Raw genomic sequence first — 21,224 nt, 5'->3', positions numbered from 1 at the left:
GTCCCTCATCTTGGCCAGAGAGCTGTTGTCCCCATGTCTCCCCTGCTCCTCCATGCCCACAGGTCGGACACCACCACAACTCCTGTGGAAGCTGTGATCAGCGTTGGACAGCCAGATGAGGCATAGTGACAGCTGCTGATGTGGCCGGAATGCAAGAAGACATATTCTTTAGCCAAGGCTACTGATCTGGTGTGTGTCACTGCCAGTATTAAGCCTACTTTAGACTGTAAGGGCACACTGCTGGTTGGCAGCAGGACATTTACAGCTAATGTAGGCAGAAACTGAGTTTACTGGGGTGGCAAGTTCTGGGAGTGTGGACAGGGCTGTTTCTAGCCAATTTGGCTCCCAGTGCGAGATTTAAAAATGCGCCCCCCCCCCCCATGACATAAAAAAATGTGCCCCACACACACACACACACCTAGATAAAAAAAAAACTTGTCAGTGCACCCGGCAAGGGGGCGTGGCCTCATCTAAATGGGTGTGGCCTCATTTAAATGGGCATGGCCTCGTCTGAAAAGACTACCTCACAATCCAGTTTTTGACCCTGCTCCAACAGATCACGACCACCACAGGAAAAAAAAATTCCACCATATTAAGCCCCACACAGTAATGCCCCCTGCACCATATTATGCAAACACCGCAATGCCCTTGACACATTAAATCCCAACACTACGGCAGACAAGAGTCTCCATTTCACACATTACGGCAGGTGTCCCCATTTTACACATTGAGAGAGAGAGAGAATACTTACAGAGGCGATTACCGCTCTTCGGCCCGCCTCACCAGTCGGTCGCTCCTCACGCCGGTCTTTCCCTCTTCCTAACTTGGATCCCCCTCTGTACTCCGCTCGGGGGGGGGGGTTTCGCGGAGTGACGGGGTTGCGTCGTGACGTAACGGCGCAACCGCGTCATTCCGTGAAACTCCGCCCCCAAGCGGATTATTCGGGGAGAAATAGGAGGGGGAAGCAGGGAGCCACAGTTAGTGCTGTGGCGGGTGCCCAGCGCGGTTGCACTGCTCGCCTGCCCCAAGAAACGGCCCTGAGTGTGGACTATGCAGGCAGGGCAGGATGGAGGGTGGGTAGGGGGCAGTTACAACTGAGAGTGCCACAGTGTCACTACTGTAGTGATGCTGCCACTGGCTCCTGTACAATATCTGGACTTGACAACACGGGCAGTGCCTGAGCTGAAAGCGTCTGCTCCAACCGTAAGTTTAATAGGTGCTGCTGCTGCCTGCTGCCAGTCAGCAGTGCACCAGTCATCTGAATCCGCCAGTGTATACACATACACACATATAGTTACACAGACACATACATACACAGACACAATATAACTTAATATCCCTTATACCTTACAGATTGATAGTTGTCACTGAATGAGGACTGTTGCAGCTCCTTCCTCCTATCTCCCATGTTTCACTGCAGAAATCAGGACTCTGCTCTTTGATGGGTAGCTCCACCCCCTGCTGGTACACTGCCACCTCCTTCTCTTCGTCCCATATCATTATCGAGGATGGTCTCTTGAAGGAGGGGGGCACAGGACACATGCCCCCAGAGACAACCTTTCTGTGAGACCCCATTCTCTCTGCAAGCAGCTGCTCCATCCTCATCTGGGAGGTGGAGCTTCTGCCTGCCTGGCTGTAAAGGCAGGTAAGAGTAGCATTAAGATGTGGAGCTACAGTGTCTGACAGGTGACACCACAAATTTGCACATTGCAAGGGGAGCAGTAGAGAAGTGTTTAGATAGAGCTAGCTGCGACCAGGAGCTGTTGCAGATATCAGATGAATGATGTCTCTGGTTACCTGGGCTAGAAGTTGACTGAGACAATTGAAGAGGGAGGAGATATATATATAGTAATTGGAAATAAGAATTAGAAATAAGAAAAGGTTCCAGTTACAGCATCATTTGATGGCAGGATATGCAATACTCTGCACAAAACCTTATGAATGCCTCATATTTATCAATTCAGATCATTCCTTCGATTGATTTTGAAATGGAGCTTTCTGGTCCACAAAAAGTTTCCCAAGAAAATGTAAAAATCTTACAATCCCTTTAACTTTGAAAGAGTGATGAGAAATACATGACAAGCAGCTCTAAGGGAAGAACTCACTGTCAGTTTAGCCTTCTAAGGGAGAAGATTAATTCTGTATTTGTGAACTACACTGGGAACCTTCTAACAGTACCTTACAGATTTCATGTAATGATCAAAGTAATTTACTTACATAAATTATTTATTTTCAGGGCAGAGAAAAAGTTGCTACTACTGTATCCACACAGTACCTATGAGATAATTAGGCCACATGAGAGCCTTTTTGTACATCATAACACATTATAGTCCAGAGGGGCCTGCAAGTCTCATTTCTACAATTCTTGTAAAAAAAGTTGTACGAATACTGCAAAATTATAAGAAATCTTTTCTGATCCTTGTAAAAGTGCTTGAGGTTTAGAAAATGATGTGAATTTACAATAAGGGGTAGATTTACTAAAGCCCCTAAAAAGTTAAAGTGGCGGAGTTGCCCATTGCAACTAATAAGATTTTATCTATCATTTATCTAATTACATTCTAGAAAATGATAGACATAATCTGATTGGTTGCTATGGGCAGCACCTTTACTTGTCTGCGAAAAAAAAAAAAAAGCTTTAGCAAAACTACTGTACCCCTAAATAGTGCCACGGTGAGAACAAGAATGATAAAACTGCATGTAGGAAGCACAATATGTAAATTCAGAAGTGATACATGGGTAACATTTAGTAAGCTACATTTACACTGCTTTTGCAAACTAGTAGCTGAGATTTTTTTGAAAGTGTGTGATTTTGTGATGTGTATTCTGATAGCAAATGTGATTGTATAATAACAAAACTGCTTTGTTCTACAACAAGATTTTTGGTACATACAGATGTAGCAATGTTCATCGTGGCTGCGACACGGTGACAAGGGCACAACTTAGTATACCAAGCTGTAACTAGTAGCACCCGCAGGCGCTCCATAGAAGTCCTGTGGAGTGCAGGTGCATATATAAACATGCACACACTGGCATGCACGTGCACCATGCCAACTGAGTCGCTGGCGCGGCTAGTCGCAGCCTCGATGAGTGTGGCTACATCTGTTCCTGTTAAATCTTTCTTTGACTTCATCTGGGGACACTTATTAACTATGTTGTTAGTGAGGGAAAGAGAAAAGAGGTGTCAGCACTTAATGAGCTAACTTTTAGCCGTATATAAGCTCCTCATCATCAGCCCCTCGTCAGTTTGAACTTAAAAAGCATCAAGGATACGTTGAAGGGAAAAAAAACTATTAACATCTTTCTCATATACTCAACCAACTAGAGAGGGATCGAAGTGTCCCCCAGATTAAGTCAGAGAAAGAGATTTAACTGGTAAGTACTAAAAAATCCTGTTTTCTCTTCCCTTCATCTAAAGGACACTTCATAACCATGGGGGCGTACAAAAGCTGCCCCGTAGGGAAGGGGGCATCCTAACTTATCTGAACTTAACACTCTACGTCCAAAGTCAGATTGACTACATGGCATCTACAGATGTGTCCTATAATGCTGTTGCTGTGGGAGGCAGCATATCATGGTGCAACCTCCGTAGCATCCAAGTCTCCTACTCATTGCACCTGCCACCGTCTGCACTGAAACATCTACGGGTAGCAGGAACATAGATACATGCTACCTGAGCTGAATAACCTCCACCAATTGCCCTGTTCTATTTTGGTCAGAGGAAGCATCACTTACCGCTGCCTTCCTCAGCGGGCTGTTCTCCACGGGTAGCTGTAGTGTGCAAACTGGTGCTACCATACGCTGTGCTTCACAGGTAACAACCATAGAGGACACACCTGTGTTCACCACTTGCTCTGCTAATCAGAGCAGTGTCACCCACTGCTCTGTTTAGCAGAGCAATTGGTGAACACAGGTGTGCCCTCTAAAGTTACCTGTGAAGCACAGCGTATGGTAGCAGGCGTATGCTTACTCTGGCTACCCAACCCCCTCCCTCCTCTCTGTAGATAGCCTTACCTCGCAATGTTAATAGATCCTCTGTGGGCTGCAGGGGCAAATGCAGCATTTGTATGGGAAGGTTTCCATATATGTGCATCCATATACATACCTACAACTGCTGATGGGAAGTACTGCAGTGCTTGACACCAGCAGAATAATTGAACCCCCTTTGGCAGACAGTGACTTCAGTATGTATTCACTATTGATGTAGGAGATCTCATGGTCTGGAAGATGCCTATTTGTGTAGGAATATAACCAATGTCATCATCATGCAACCAAACATGTGCCCTCGGTGTCACCTTCTGCCTCATATTCCCTCCAGCGTTCTGACCCATGTCTCTCCAGCCTCCTGTCCCATGTTGCTCCAGCTTCCTGCCACTTCAGTCCAGCCTGCTGTCTTTTCAGCCTCCTGCCCCATGTCTTACTAGCCTCATGTGCCACATCAAGAGCCAATCCACTCCCCGGCCCCCTCCAATTTACTTTCTACTTTGACAGCCTTCATGCTCCTCTTTACACTCTACTTCCTTACAGCAGTGCACATGGATACGTCACAGATCACACATAGCATGAGGGAGGCAGGTTAACACGTATAAATATACCTGTAATGATGTTTGTAATATATATGCTTGCTGCCCGACCCCGGGATTCGACAGTGCTGTGTTTCACATTTGGAATGCAGCACTTAGCTCATCTTTACTGTATAAGCTCCCTCCTCAGACTCCCATTGGCTAGTTTTAAAGGAGTCTGGGGGTGGGCTTATACAGGAAGAATCTGAGTGCTGCATTTCAAGTGCAGCATCACCAGCTGTGAAACACAGCGCTGCTGATCCCAGGGTTCAGGCAGCCTGCATCAGTGATGTTTGGTCAGGGTAGGCAGGGGAGGCAGAGCCACACCTGACATACTCTAAAATTAGAATAATACAAAGAAAATATTTGTAACTTATAAATATCATCTTTATATTATTCATATCATTGCTGTATTATAGTCAAAACTCACCACCAAATCATATGTGTGTCCAAATTTGGTTGTGACACTAGTCAGTGCCTCGCCAGCCATTATCCTCACTGCACATCACTGGCCAGCACATACAGTATATTACATACATTACAGGTATGTTTATACAGATGTGTATTTGTAAGTCTTTGCTGCCTTTAGCAGTGTATCATAGCGATGCCATGATGTGTGCATAGCATAGCACCCGCATTTGCTGACTCCACCGGCTGCAGCAATCATATTTACAAGTAGCGGGAGCATAGATTCCCTCAACCCACATTAATGAAGTCCTACAGCCTCCCCTCTACATGTATGGGTAGCGGGAGTATCACTATGTGTTTTCCTTACTCTAAGTAGTGGTCGCATGTGCACACATTCACCCACAACTATGAACTATGAACTATGCTGCTCCTTGGAGGGCAAAGACAGAAAAGGTCATATCTGTATGTGTTAACTGTCCCCCTCCCTACGCTATGTGTGGCCTGCGCTGCAGCCTATGGGCATCAGCTGCCACTGGTTACAATGTACACAGCGCCACACAGCATAAAAATGAGACCTGGATTTAAGTTGGCCCTAGCCTGGTCTGGCAGCAGCACCTCCCGTATGATTATTGATGCTGAGTTATGCAAGCCTTTAGTGTGTGGGCTGGTAGTGACTGCAGCTGTTCCCCCAGGCCCTGCCAGCCCATCCCTCAAGCTGCTCCTGACTACTGGAGACAGGGCCCCCATTTCACTTGTAGCATATCTCTGGTATGTCCAGGTAAGGGCAGTCCTAGCTTTGTCCCTAATATACTGCTTCCACCTACATCACACAGCCCACTGGGAATCTTTCTGGTGAGACCTATGGCTAATCCACCCCTGGACATATCATAGTGTGTACCGTATGTAAATGTTATTTATTAGTGTTTAGTTGTCCTGTACATATGGGAAAGTGCTTAGTCATTGCTTAGCTCATGAGAGCACTCACTGATTGCTTCACTCACCATGTAATACTCTATAAAAATGACAGCTATTGACATTTTTTTGTTAGTTCTTTATAGGAATTAGAGTCTGTACATAAGGTCCCTTGGTCACATTTGGGTCTAATATTGTGCTATGTTATTATAGTAGTTGAAGAAATTAGCATGCTAAATATTGTATTTTTTCTTTCCATTTGCTAGGACATCTGAATGCTCCAAAAAAATAAGTTAATAACGAAATGTTAATGTAATAACTTTAATAATGTAATAATTTTAATACCTTTGGAATAATTCATTGAAATAGTATCAATGCTTTCCAACTATTATACTGTACTTCTCAATAAATGCACATTATGGATATACTTATAAACCACATTACATTTTATCATTAAAGCTGAATAAATACAAACATGTTTCGCTGATTTACTGGTTGAATTATTTTTGCAGCAAGAGAAACTTGGTGACATCTGTTTCTCCCTCCGCTATGTACCCACGGCTGGCAAGCTAACAGTTGTTATTCTCGAAGCAAAGAACCTCAAGAAGATGGATGTTGGTGGTTTATCAGGTAAGTGACACATAGATACATATGAGTCAATGTTTTTGCAGTTACATTTTAAAGTGAATACTAATGTCATAAACTTTTTATTATTTCTTTCACCCCATAAATTAAAACATAACTTTAACTCAGTATGTTCAATATGCTACTGTAAACTTTCTGGGTTTTTTTTTTTTTAAAGAAAGTTCTTGAACTAAAACATTGATGAATTGACAGTTTGTATGGTGCTGAAAAATCTATTATAGTCTATTAAGTTGTCTATTGTCTACTCAGTACAGAAAACATTGCATACTGTACAATATATACTATACTTAAAAATTATATATATATATATATATATATATATAATTTTTTTTATTGTGTATTAATTACCATAATATACTGGATTACTAAATTTTTTATGTTTCATATAATATAATCATTAAAGAATTGACACTATATTTCATACATGGTACACTTCTATCAATAGATAAACAATATTTTTGCCTATGTTGGATATTATCATTCTAGAAACAACTAGGCAGCCAAGTTCAAAATGTGGAGCTGTATTTCTTCTTTTTTAATTTTTTGCACAAATGCAGCTAATGCTGCAACCCACTTCAGGTTATACATCTTACATTTGCAGAATTTTGGATACTATACAAAATGTGCATGGTGTAATCATTAAAGAATGAGCTGACAAGAACTACTCCTTCATTAATTCCAACTTTTATTCTTTCAGCTCCACTTAGCCTTAAATGAAACATGATAGAGAAGGAACATCAGGGTTGTATGCTTCTCATCACACTCCCCAACAGTAAGGGCACATTTTTGTACCCATAGCAGTGGCAAACACAGGATTTCTAGAGGGGGGTTTCCAAATGCAATCCACAATCTCCCACTCTGCAGAACATTGGAGCAAGCGCAGGAGTCTGGGGGAGTGGCAGAAAAACCCACTAATGACCATGGACATTAATGTAAACAATGGTCTTTTTATATATACTGGATACTGTGTAAAATACCGTATTAATATTTTAAACTATAGATTGTCTATAGTATAGGCTGTATCAAACATATTTAAATCATATAAATAAGATAAGTGGTCAGGAAAAGGTTAATCATACCATAAGAAATAAATACACAAATATAATAGAACCAGTACTGCACTATCTAAACACACATTCTCCCTCCTCATAGTAAAGCTCCTGTCTCTTCTTCCTGGTAGCTACTATCTGGTCCAGTACACTGTTTATCAGATCCACACACATAGAAAACTTGGTAGAAGAAGCTGCCACACTAGGCATGTGCAACAGCTCTGCTCTGTCCCTTAAACTGCATGATGTGGCAAGCAATTCTAGTAATTGTATTATATACCATTGCTATTGTTGTCATAATTTTAATCACTTGCCAAGAGGATGGGGGTTTCTGTGCAACCATAACCCCCCTGTGTTTGCCTATGCATAATCCTAGAGATTTTGGCCTGCATATCCATTCATATTTTAATAAAATTGGGGGCACTTGTACAAAAAAGTGCACCCAATTTGCAATGGGAATTTGCATGTTTGCATGGCTGTAAATTTTAAAATGATAATGGCATTGTGAGCCACCACATATGGATGATGAAAGAAATGCTGACGCACCAATATAATTCTTGAAGACATCTCCTGTAAGGGAGCCGTTAGACACTTCTATAAATTGTATCTAACAAACAGATGTATTCAACATACCAGAATTTCAAAAGTACAATTAGTGAACAGATTTGCCCTCCCATGTTTCACCCAAGCAGCATACATCACGTACAATACCCAAATTATGCAAACCGCATCCAGGTCTGCCCAAACCATACATGTGCTAAAGTGAAGTCATGTCCCTTTAATTGTCCAACATTTAGGACAAATCAGTAATGTTTCATTTTGATTTCTTGGTGGCAGTGTTTAATCTATTTAGAAAGCTAAAATGCAGCAAAGTGGAGCTCATTTGCCAAAATATCCATAATTGATTAGTATCATTACAATCAGTGCATCCAGTTTAGAAATCAGAATCCCATTTGCAGTTAAAATCCACACATGGAAATATCGAGGAACACAAATTCAAGCAGTGGATCTGTATGATAAAAATGAATAAAGCTTTATTAGTAAAGTATACATTACAAAAACTATCGCGACACCTGATTACTTGTGTCTACCCAGCAGTATGCAAGGATGTTTCAGTATGCCATGCCATGCCTGCCACATTTTCAGAAGATCAAGTAAACATGATCTCGCATGTTTAGATATTAAAAACAAATTTGCTGCTACATTGGTGTTCAACATGCTAGTGGTCAATTTGCATTTACTTATTATTTTTTATTAGCAGTTATTTATATATTGAGTACATTTTCCACAGCACTTTATAGAGAATATTTGTCCATTCACATCAATTCCTGCCCCATTGGAGCTTACAATATATGGGGCAGAGGTAATACGGCATGGAGAAGTGATAAAGTTGTGATAAAGAAGTATAAGTGGAAGGTAATAACACACCAGCCAATCAGCTGCTAACTGTCATTTTTCAAACCCTGCACTGATTGGCTGGTGCGTTATCACCTTCCACTTATCACTCCTTTATCACCTCTCCAGGCTTAATAAATCTGCCCATATATTCCTTATCACATATACACACATACACACACACTCTTATATACACTAGGGTTGTTTTGTTGTCAGAATCCAATTAACCTATCAGTATGCTTTTGGATTATGGTAAGCGATGTGATTATTTTCTCATTTTAAACTTCATTTAATAAGATTTGTTTCACTAATTCTTATTAAAAATATTTTGTACGTGGATTCAGATCATCAGTGCTACATATCTGTACTAAATGTTATTATTTAGATAGTGCTAATTGGGATTTACTTAATATCTAATTGTAGTTGTGTAGGGAGTACTTAAGGTTTCCTATATGGATTATGAAGCTCCTGACAACCTGCAGGGATGGCCTAACAGCTTATCATAGAATCTCAAATTGTTTTGGATTCTATAATGTTTTTTTAAATGAACAGTAAAAAATTAAAGTTTTACTCATCTTTTATGATCCATACACCTTGTATTTGTGCTCATTCAGTATTTTTTTTTACATGTATGATCATAAAACTCATTATATACTAATTTTAGATTTCCCACTTTTCTTGGATTTGACCTGATAAATATTTTTTACATTTCTTTTCAAACTAATTTTGATTAATATTAGTATATTCACATAAAATTTGTAAGTTTGAAACAAGCATATGATAAATAAGAACTGAACTTTTATCATTAGTGATGCTATCATTATTTGGGAACTCTCTTTAAAGCAGTATATTTAACTTAAAAGTCGATTCAAGGTAATGCTGTATTTTTAAGCCCAACAAGCAATAAATACTATGACACAAATTGAATCTCCATTGTGCAAACCTAAAGGGTAAAATGAATTGTTTATTGGTGTAGTTAAGCCCTCCAGTCTTTAAATTGCCCTCTGCAAATGTCAAATATACATCATGTAAAGATATGAAACAATTGTGTTGGAAAAGTCACAATAACGATCGAGCTGTAGGCATATACACACAGAACCTGACTTCCGATAATTATCCCTTTCTTTTGTCTCAGCAGACAAGTATTATTTTCATGACTGTTATGACACAAGTAGGTTTGTGGTTTAGAACTGGATAATGTAAAATAAAGTCCAATTCCAGAAGCAATATGCCAAAGGCACAACAATAACTTTTGACAGTAATTAGAAGATTTCAACAACAGCTGCTGTGTTCAGGATGACATTGATCAAGCACAAAATTTAGTATTTTCTCTCCACTCCTCAGTTTTCCAGCAGGGATTTCTCCTTGACTCAAATCACCATCAGAACTGACTACTTACTGACATACAAGATAATACATATTTATCTGCCACCATAACCTAATGCTAGAACTGTGTCTTGTATGTCTAGCTCTTCCTGAACAACACATTTCCTCAGTGGTTCTCAAACTCAGTTCCCAAAATAATTAATGTTTTCCAGGTCACCCAGCAGGTGTACAGGTGTATTACCATCACATTTTATGGATCCTGAGGACCAAGTTTGAGAACCACTGATCTAGCTTAATACAAACATTATTCCCCAGTTACAAGAAGAAACCCTTACAATTTCATTAAGGAGATTTATGCCTGGGATTTTAATTTTATTAGCATCTAAATCCCACTTTCATAATTGGAGATGTATTTTTTAATTACAACACTGGACTTCATTCATTTATTTGATTTATAATATTGGCCTACAGTTGCCTCATAACCTCAACATGGGATCATACTTGTAAGTAGGTACCATTCCAAGGAGATAAAGTGGAATGAAAATAACAGAAATAGTGGCTAAAAATACAAATTAAATGTCTTAGAATATATGTGTTTTATAAGTATTGTATATGCACACTTGATAACATATTGTTAGGGGAACACATCTTAAATTGTCATCTGCTTTTGCTTTGAAAGGTGAATCAGGGGCATTCATATACTGTATATGTTCAATACAATTGTAGTGTGGAGATGGAAGTCATCCATACCCCTTACAGGTGCATCCAATTTTTACTTAATTTACTATTTCTTAAAGATACGTTTCACATGCCATAGGCTTGGTTCAAGCTTATAAATTGATGATGATGACAGCCATCTATTTTGCACCAGACATATGTTTTAAGATTTCAAATTGTAGAATCTTATGCTTTGTTCTCAAAATACAGCCAGAGAATGTAAGTGTGCAGTCTCATCTTTGTGTGTATGAAAAACTTGCAATTTTACCAAAGCATCTCAATTAAAATTCACTTGAACAAAAATTGATTGCGAGAATTGCATTCAACTTATGTAACATAATCAGTGGTACTGTACAGCATTTTAAACATTGGATTGAACCTTGAAATTAAGGTCATTTGTTAACTATGTTTGCATTCTTGTTAAGCCAATATATTGTATTAATAATATATCTGTGTGCATTTAATTTAAATGTTTTTGCAAACTACTTTGGAAATAACAACTGCAGAAATATGTTTTCCCATCTGCTGTTAAAATAATTTCTGCTCCAGAGAATACTTTAAAATGCTTAATATTACTATGCAAATTGGCATACATATCTTCTGCCTTTATTGGCCTTTAAGAAATATAGCCATGCAAACAACATCTAATCAGTTAGTATTCATACACTTTTTTATTAAGCCTTAATAAAAGATGAATGGCTAGCATTCATGTAAGATCATAAAAACATTTGCATTTCAAATGAGCTAAAAAGAATGTTAGTTACAATTTGGTTGTTGTTACTGTTTTTGTGTTTGAGTTCAGCATGAGTTTTCTGATCCTAAAGCCTCAGTTTGTGTGAATGTTTTAATGTACTCACTCAAGGCTGTTTAAAAAAATGTCAAGGCGGTTAAAAGAAAAAAAGAAAACAAATTTGTGTGCTGATAGATGTTAGCTGCCAGTTATGTCCTACAACCTTGAACAAATTCATGTAGATACATGAAAAGTAATCCAGTGTAAGAATGGTAAAAAAGGTTTATAATAGACTTGGTTTTCTATGAAAAGACAAAGAACAACACTGAAAATCCATACACTGAGTGGCAATTATTAATACCATCAGGTGCTTTTATGCAGTGTACCTATTCTACAGATAATGCTGACCTAGGTTGTGTGAATCTGTATAAGAATGGAAAGGTGGATGTTTGTAGAAACTAATGACATGTATTACTCATGAAATAATGGGTAAATGGCATTATCAGATGGACTTTCAATGTGTAATGATTGTTGGTGCTCGCAACAGGGGTGCACTGGTGAAATGTTCAAGAGTGTCAGTTGTTAAAGTGTATAGAGTGGACCATTTGACAAAAAACTGGGTCTCAGCTCAAGGCCTTCGGTCAGAAATGGCTACTGGATGCTTGAGTGGAACAGAGAATTGACATGTTCAGTCCCACAGACAGGCAAATAGAGCACTATATATTAACATAATGCAGCACATAACATTGTATGGGCTATAGAAGCAGAAGGCCTGTCAATACACCATTGCTATCTGCTACAAACTGTGAAATGCCTCCAGTTTGCTAAGGAACATAGAAATTGGATAGTATATGATTGGAAATGGGTCGGGTCATGCCGTCTGACTAATCACATATTCAATTACAGCATGCAGATGGTAGAATGAGGATAAAGAGACAACAGTGCAAATATAATGATTCTTTATTGCATAGTCCTAAACACTATTAGAAGTGTCAGCTTGTAAAACTTCACAAATAAACCCCTATTTGTATACATCAGGCCCTCTACAGTATGTGGATAATGTGTATCATTCCTATGTGTCTCAGAATCCCAGTTTGGTCCCTTTTGTTCCAGTAGAAATGGTGAATGCACAATGTTTATTTTCCTATCAGTTTGTCACTTAATGCACAATATACAGTGCATCTGGAAAGTATTCACAGTGCTTCACTTTTTCCACATTTTGTTATGTTACAGCCTTATTCCAAACTGGAGTAAATTAATTTTTTCCCTCAAGATTCTACACACAGTGGGGGTCATTCCGACCCGTACACACGCAATGGTTTATCGCTGCAGTGTGAACGGGTCTGGAATGCGCATGGGTGGTGGCCACAATGCGTGTACGCGACATTGCTTTGCGTCCTATGTTGGAAGCGGTTGCAGAGCCGACCGCAAAGAAGATTGACAAGAAGAAGGCATACCTGGGTGGATGCAGACCATTGGAGACCGTTTTTACGGGGAGTGGTAAGGAAAACGCAGGTGTGACCAGCAGAATGGAGGGCGGATGTCTGGCGTCAAAGCCGGCTCCAGCATTGCAGAGATTGTCGCACAGGTTAAGTAGGTATAGGGCTGGTCTTCTTCTGCTTGACATTTTTTTATCTTAGCAGGGCTGCACAAATGATTGCAGCCCTGCTAAGCTAAAATACACTCCCCCGTGTACTAGTTGATCGCAGCAGCAGCAAAAAGTTGCTGGCTGCGATCAACTCGGAATGACCACCAATACCCCATAATGACTTGAAATAAAAACTAAGAAATAACATGTACATAAGTATTCACAGCCTTTGCTCAATACTTTGTTGATGCACCTTTGGCAGAAATTACAGCCTCAAGCCTTTTGAAAATTATGCTACAAGCTTGGCACACCTATCTTTGGGCAGTTTTGCCCATTCCTCTTTGCAGCACTTTTCAAGCTCCATCAGGTTGAATAGGAAATGTTGGTGCACAGCCATTTTCAGATCTCTCCAGAGATGTTCAATCAGTTTTAAGTCTGGGGTCTGGCTGGGCCACTCAAGGACATTCACAGAGTTGTCCTGAAGCCACTCCTTTGATATCTTGGCTGTGTGCTTAGGGTCATTGTCCTGCTGAAAGATGAACCGTCGCCCCAGTCCGAGGTCAAGAGCGCTCTGGAACAGGTTTTCATCCAGGATGTCTCGGTACATTGCTGCATTCATCTTTCCCTCTATCCTGACTAGTTTCCCAGCTCCTGCCACTGAAAAATATCCCCACAGCATGTTGCTGCCACCACCATGCTTCACTGTAGGGGTGGATTTGCCTGGTGATGAGTGGTGCCTGGTTTCCTCCAAACATGACGCCTGCCATCCATGCCAAAGAGTTCAAACTTTGTCTCATCAGAGCAGAGTATTTTGTTTCTCATGGTCTGAGAGTTCTTCAGGTGCATTTTGGCAAACTCCTGGTGGGCTGCAATGTGCTTTTTACTAAGGAGTGGCTTCCGTCTGGCCACTCTACCATGCAGGCCTGATTGGTGGATTGCTGCAGAGATGGTTGTCCTTCTGAAACGTTCCACAGAGGAATGCTGTAGCTCTGACAGTGTGTCCATCGGGTTCTTGGTCACTTCCCTGACTAGGGCCCTTCTCCCCCGATTGCTCAGTTTAGATAACCTATCAGCTCTAGCAGGGCCGAAACTAGGATTTTTGTCACCTGGGGCAAGGTAGTCATTTGACACCCCCCCCCACCCCCCACCCCGCAAAAAAAAAAAAAAAATTTTACAATAAATAAATAAAAATAAAAAATAAAAATAAAAATAAATAAATACATGAATAAAAATATTATATATATATATATATATATATATATATATCTCTTTCAGAACTTTTTTACCTGAAAAATTGCCTTTTCTAACATAAATTTCATATCCAGGAAAAAGTGTCCCCATTTTACACAGTACGACAGGCTAGTGTCCCCATTCCCCATTTTACACATTGCGGCAGACAGGTGACCCCATTTTACACATTGCGGCAGACAGGTGTCCCCATTTTACACATTGCGGCAGGAAAAAGTGTCCCCATTTTACACATTGCGGCAGACAGGTGACCCCATTTTACACATTGTGGCAGACAGGTGTCCCCATTTTACACATTGCGGCAGGAAAAAGTGTCCCCATTTTACACATTGCGGCAGGCACGTGTCCCCATTTTACACAGTACGCTGGCAAGTGTCCCCATTTTACACATTGCGGCAGGAAAAAGTGTCCCCATTTTACACATTGCGGCAGGCACGTGTCCCCATTTTACACAGTACGCTGGCAAGTGTCCCCATTTTACACATTGCGGCAGGAAAAAGTGTCCCCATTTTACACATTGCGGCAGGCACAGGTCCCCATTTTACACATTGCGGCAGGAAAAAGTGTCCCCATTTTACACAGTACGCTGGCAAGTGTCCCCATTTTACACATTGCGGCAGGAAAAAGTGTCCCCATTTTACACATTGCGGCAGGCACAGGTCCCCATTTTACACATTGCGGCAGGCACAGGTCCCCATTTTACACAGTACGCTGGCAAGTGTCCCCATTTTACACATTGCGGCAGGCACAGGTCCCCATTTTACACAGTACGCTGGCAAGTGTCCCCATTTTACACATTGCGGCAGGCACAGGTCCCCATTTTACACAGTACGCTGGCAAGTGTCCCCATTTTACACATTGCGGCAGGAAAAAGTGTCCCCATTTTACACATTGCGGCAGGCACAGGTCCCCATTTTACACATTGCGGCAGGCACAGGTCCCCATTTTACACATTGCGGCAGGCACAGGTCCCCATTTTACACATTGCGGCAGGTGGTGGAGGGAGAGAGAGAGAGAGAGAGAGAGGAAGGGAGAGGGGCTGACTTACATTTGAAGCGGTTCTCGCTCTCTTCAGCCGCCTCTCCCTCCTCGTCCGGTCTGCGCGGCTCCCCCTTCTCCCTCCTCCGGCGGGGTTTCGTGGAATGACGCGTTTGCGCCGTGACGTCACGACGCAATCGCGTCATTCCGCGAAACCCCGCCCCCCGAGCTGGGCACTCGGGAGAAGGGGGTTTCAAAGTTATAAAATTGCCGCGGCGGGTGTTAGGGGGTCTCGGCGCCCCCTCCAATCCGGCGCCCAGGTCGCCTGCCCCCCTAGCCCCCCCCCCTAGTTTCGGCCCTGGCTCTAGGAAGAGTCCTGGTGGTTCCAAACTTCTTCCATTTATAGATGATGGAGGCTACTGTGCTCATTGGGTCCTTCAAAGCTGCAGATATTTTTCAGTATCCTTCCCCAGATTTGTGCCCCAAGACAATCCTGTCCCGGTGGTCTACAGACAATTCTTTTGACTTCATGCTTGGTTTGTGCTCAGACATGCACTGTCATGTGTGGGAACTTATATAGACAGGTGTGTGCCTTTCCAAATCATGTCCAATCAACTGAATTTACCACAAGTGGACTCCAATTAAGCTGTAGGAACATCTCAAGGATGATCAGTGGAAACAGGATGCACTTGAGCTCAATTTTGAGTTTCATGGCAAAGGCTGTGAATACTTATGTACATGTGATGTCTTAGTTTTTTATTTTTAATACATTTGCAAAAATCACAAAAAAAACTTTTTTCACATTGTCATTATTGGGTAGTGTTTATAGAATTTTGAGGGGATAAAATGAATTTATTGGAATAAGGCTTTAACATAACAAAATGTGGAAAAAGTGAAGCACTGTGAATACTTTCTGGATGCACTGTAGTATAATTTAGTATAATAAACAATATAATACAAATTAGTATAAATTAGGTTCCTAAAAGTGTTTTCTATTCCTTGGCCCCCAAAGGGATGCATGCAATAGTGTATTCTGAGGAAACTCCATCAGTCCATAGAAAATATGGAAAATTGAACTAGTGTACACTGTTGTGCTTTCTAAGCTTCTCATGCTGACTGAGAGCTCACATGTAATAAGGTGTGTCTGTATTTCTATAAATGGAAGTTAATACTGTCTTCAAGATTCATAATACAGACAGTAAGAAGTCACTTAATGTGATGCTGGCATCCTGGAGAAAAGCACATAAAGAGACTGTAAGGGCTGTATCTCGCAAATTATCAGAGCTTTTAGAAAATGTTTCAGTAGATTATATTAGCTTTGAAGAGAAAATACTACATCCAGCAGCATGCCAGTGTGCTTGCTATTTACAAAAGAGTTTGCTTGCCCTTTGGGCATTCATGTAAAGCTTTTTTATTTGCAGTCATCTGTTTGCTTTATTGTTTACAGTACTGGCATATCTGAATGACAATAGTTTATGCAAGGATATAATACTCTGACCCACTGTGCTTGGCTTCATGGTACACATGGTTTTGTCTGGTACTTTCCCAGAATACCCTGGGGTAAATTTTAGTCTATTCTGTTTTCTCATTTTTTAATAAGCCAATACAAGAAACATTTTGAGAGAACAGATTGTTATTTCAATGTTAATTCTAAAACTAACTTACAGTACATTGCCATAAAATCTGTTTCACATGTAAAGTGCTTTTAGCAGAAATCCATTTTTTGTTTTGTGGAAGACTAAGCTGACGTACAGTATGCAGAAGGGATTTGACATGTATGATGCAAATAAGAGATGCTTGTGCAGCAACTACAGTATCTGTACTACTTGGTAGCAAGGCAATACTGTGGCAAATACATCTGTTCTTGGTGAAGATGATAAACAGCTTTCATATTTAATTTCAGTCATCTTCTCTAACCTACTTTCATGAATTGAAGCAAAACATGTTTTCAATAAGTTATGTTTTAAAGTGGTTTAATTCTATTCCTTACTGTTTTCCACAGAATGCGTGTGCTGTCAATACTTGGTGTAGATTCTATTTCATTTACATTCAAATAGAATTTTGATGACTGTGATGTGTATTGCAGTTGCTGTCAAATCTCAGTGTGGTAAGGAAGCAAAGCCTCATAAGGCTAGCACTGAAGTAGTATACAGAGAAAAGTGATGAGGGTTACATATCTAAGGACACAGTTAAAAGTATTTCAGCAGATTTACACACACTAATTATATTAGGATACCTGAGCAATTCACAGTTCATGTAATTCTGTTTTTCATAGATTATTTGATAAGGTAACATTATTTCCTCTTTCTGTTGTTGTCTTAAAAGTTAACTCTTTGTTGAGGAATGCACTCTGCACCTCTCCTCGTAGGTTCTGTGTCCCCATAGCAATGGATGTTGCTGCTACGCATTTGCAACCCCAGATAGATGTGCCTTCTGTGCATATACACCTTACCATACGTTCTTCTTCCTCTGCCTTACAGATAGATAGGACGTGCCCTTGAGTCAGTGGTAGAACTTGAGCGTTGGGTCCAGGTGCAAAAATTTGCTCTTGCCCCCCCCCCCCCCCCCTCCAATGCCCTATGGGAGATGCAGTGATGACAGCAGAGAGAGACATTGGAAATCAAAGGGTGACAGGGGAAGGCAGAGGGTGATGGAGAGAGGCATAGGGTGTCAGAGGAAGTCAGAAGGAGATGGAGAGGTAGCGTTTGATGGAGAGGCAGTGGGTGATAGCGGAAGGCAGAGGGTGATAGGGAAATACTGACAGAGAGGATGACAGGGAGATAGTGGGTGACTAGGAGACAGTGGGTGACAGGGATATAGTGAAAGACAAGGAGATAAAGAGACAGGAAAACAGTGGGTGACATGGAGATAGTGGGTGACAGGGAGATAGTGAGTGATAGAATGAGGGTGACAAGGAGATAGTGGGTGACAGGTAGAGGGTGACATGGAGATAGTGGGTGACAGGGAGAGTGTAACATGAAGCTAGTGAGTGACAGGGAGAGGATGAGAGTGGGTGACAGGGAGAGGATGACATGGAGATATTGGATGATGGAGAGAGTGACAGGGTGATAGTGGGTGACAGGGAGTGAGTGGCAGGGAGAGGGTGACAGGGTTATAGTGAGTGGCAGGAAGAGGGTAACATGGTGATTATAACAGGGAGAGGGTGGCTGTGAGATGGGCTGGGCCTCAACATCATCTAGCTAGCTCAGTCCCCAACAGTCAGGGCCTTAAGGAGTAGGACAGTACGTGTGGAGCAGCGTACAGGGTGGGGTGATCTGAGGATTTACCAGATGGTGGCTTCCTGATGTCCTCTGTCTCCCTGCTCCTGTGTCCTGCAAGGTTGCAGGGAGCAGCCTCGGAATGAACACAACCACCCTCCCTGGGTTCAGGTAGTTTGTTATGGCCGGTGACTGGGCGGCCAGAGATTTTGGGGCAGGTGTCTGAGGCAGCACATAGCGCATAGCTGCCATGTTATACCTCTGCTGTCAGTCACTCAAGAAGCAACTGGAAAGAGCCAAGAAAGATGAGAGGCGTGCACCCCTACCTCACTTCCTTACCTTCATTTGGACTCATCCCCGGGGGCCTCTTAAGGGGTGTACTCACGGAGAGATATTCTAAGCAATCTGACTAGATTGCTTAGAATTTGAGCATTATCGCTCCGTGTGTACCCCCTACAACGATAGCGATGCACAGCCCCGCGCATCGCTATCGCTGCTGCTAGTTTGGCCTGCAGTGCAGGCCAATCTAGGGAGTCGCTCATTTCACCCGCTGGGTGAAATGAGCGGCCCCCCTGTTTCCCCCCGCATGCTCAGCACAGATCGTGCTGTGCTGAGCGGCAGGAGAGATGTGTGCTGAGCGGTTCGCTCAGCACACATCTCTCCCGCATTGGCCCGTCTATATGGGCCTTTAGTTACGGCCCACAGAGCAGCGCAGCAGTGTACTAATGAGTCTCTTTGACTCATTATAAAGCTGCCAGTTTTGCCCTGAGTGTCTCTCTCTTTGTCTCTCTCACTGAGAGATTACCCCAGAGATACTGGTGCCGCATACTGTATAGCAGCATGACAAGTCTCACTGCACACTACAAAGGCACCAACTCCATTCTCTCATTCCTGTCTGGATCTGTCTCCCATTGTATGATCCTGCTTTGTGCTGCATTACCTGAGTTGTCTTACATCCTGCTGTTCTACCTGATTAATAAACCAATTTTGGTTGAGCTATTCATTGTTTGAAATGACCTCAACCACTGACTCTTATCAACATAGTTTCTGGCAATATTTTTTAGACAAATGTAGTGTGCAGGATACTAACAAAAAATTGAGATTGCTATAATAATGTCCTCACTTCATTATTATTTTGAGAGGTACAAACATGAGTGTACGTAATGGGGTGTTTGGTGATGACAGAAAGAAAGAGAAAGAAAAGACTGCACATGTGTTTCTGTGTCATCTGATTTAGGGCCTAGTTCAGACTTGGCCGCTAATGTGGCCGCATCGCAGTTTGCCGTACATTGGCAAACTGCGCACATGCAGTGGCCGCATCGCGCCTGCGTGTACATTCACATTGCGGATACATTCCCGAAGGATGCGTCCGCAACAAGATTGACAGCAGTGGGCGGGCCAAACAGGGCATGAGGATGTCAAACTCAGCCACCCTGGACGGGGTCAACCTTAATTCAATGCATACGCAATTAAATTGCGGATGCATCATGAGGCGGTGCCACACATGCTAGGCAGCCTTGCTCTGTGTTGGCCAGCCCCCAGCATGTAAGAAGATGGATGCAGATCTTGCTGCGTATGCAGCGATCTGCGTCCATCTCTGAATAACCCCCTTAGTGTCTTCTCCGATGCATTTCTTCAGGGACCTAGAACCCAAAAAATTTTAACAGTTTTCTCTTCATGAGTGTGTTTTTTTTCAAGATATTGACTTTATGTTTTTAAGTATAATACCAAAATACAAGGTCTTGTCATTTAATGAAGGCTATACAAGTAGTATGCATCAAGGTCGTAACTAGTTGTGACACACACACAGTGCCAACTTTAAAAGACCACACATATGATTTACGTAAAGCTTATGAATGGTTGGTTTTGACCAGCTGAGATATGTGCTTTGATTCTGCATTCCAGCTGGACCTACATAAAGCATTTGTGTTTTTATAAAGGATTATGATAGTAACATGCTCTCTGTGGACTACACAGTTAATTTGCAATTCACTAGGACTGGTAAGACATTATTGAACTGCCTCACATTTGTTCATAAGATTTGTTTATATATCCTCTATTACTGTATAAATTGTTGTTTTTTATTACTAGAAGATAAATTACCATGTATAGTATATACTGTATTTAGTTAGTATATGTTTACAGATAAAATTATTGATGAAAATGCTTTTCCCAAAGTGTAGGTGTAAACTTAGTTTATTAAAATTCAGGATCCATCAAATATATTTTAAACAGACTATAACACTTATAAAAAAAGAAAGTTAATTAGAGTTTTTAATCCAAGCATAGCTCAAATGAAGGATTATAGAGGGTAATGTTATGCAAATTACCAGGTAGCTGATAAGACTCTGTGAAAGACCTATACAAATTGTCAGCCAAATCTGAACCACATAGTGTGATGTTAATTATGAGCAAAACACAGATAGTACACTGCAATCACCCATCGGTACT

At 41.3% G+C, this 21,224-nt stretch overlaps 1 protein-coding gene across 7 annotated transcripts in view; it reads left to right on the top strand.

Moving 5' to 3' along the window:
• SYT1 (synaptotagmin 1) overlaps positions 1–21,224 on the top strand; it is a 1,004,279-nt gene that overhangs the window by 855,558 nt on the left and 127,497 nt on the right. For all 7 annotated transcript variants that reach the window (XM_063927398.1, XM_063927392.1, XM_063927393.1 and 4 more), the window contains one exon: positions 6,392–6,509. In XM_063927398.1, coding sequence (XP_063783468.1) covers positions 6,392–6,509 — 118 coding nt within the window. The remainder of the gene's footprint in view (positions 1–6,391; positions 6,510–21,224) is intronic.

This window comes from Pseudophryne corroboree, chromosome 6 (genome assembly GCF_028390025.1).
Source record: "Pseudophryne corroboree isolate aPseCor3 chromosome 6, aPseCor3.hap2, whole genome shotgun sequence".
NCBI lineage: Eukaryota > Metazoa > Chordata > Amphibia > Anura > Myobatrachidae > Pseudophryne > Pseudophryne corroboree.
This window is presented reverse-complemented; position numbering and strand designations above follow the sequence as displayed.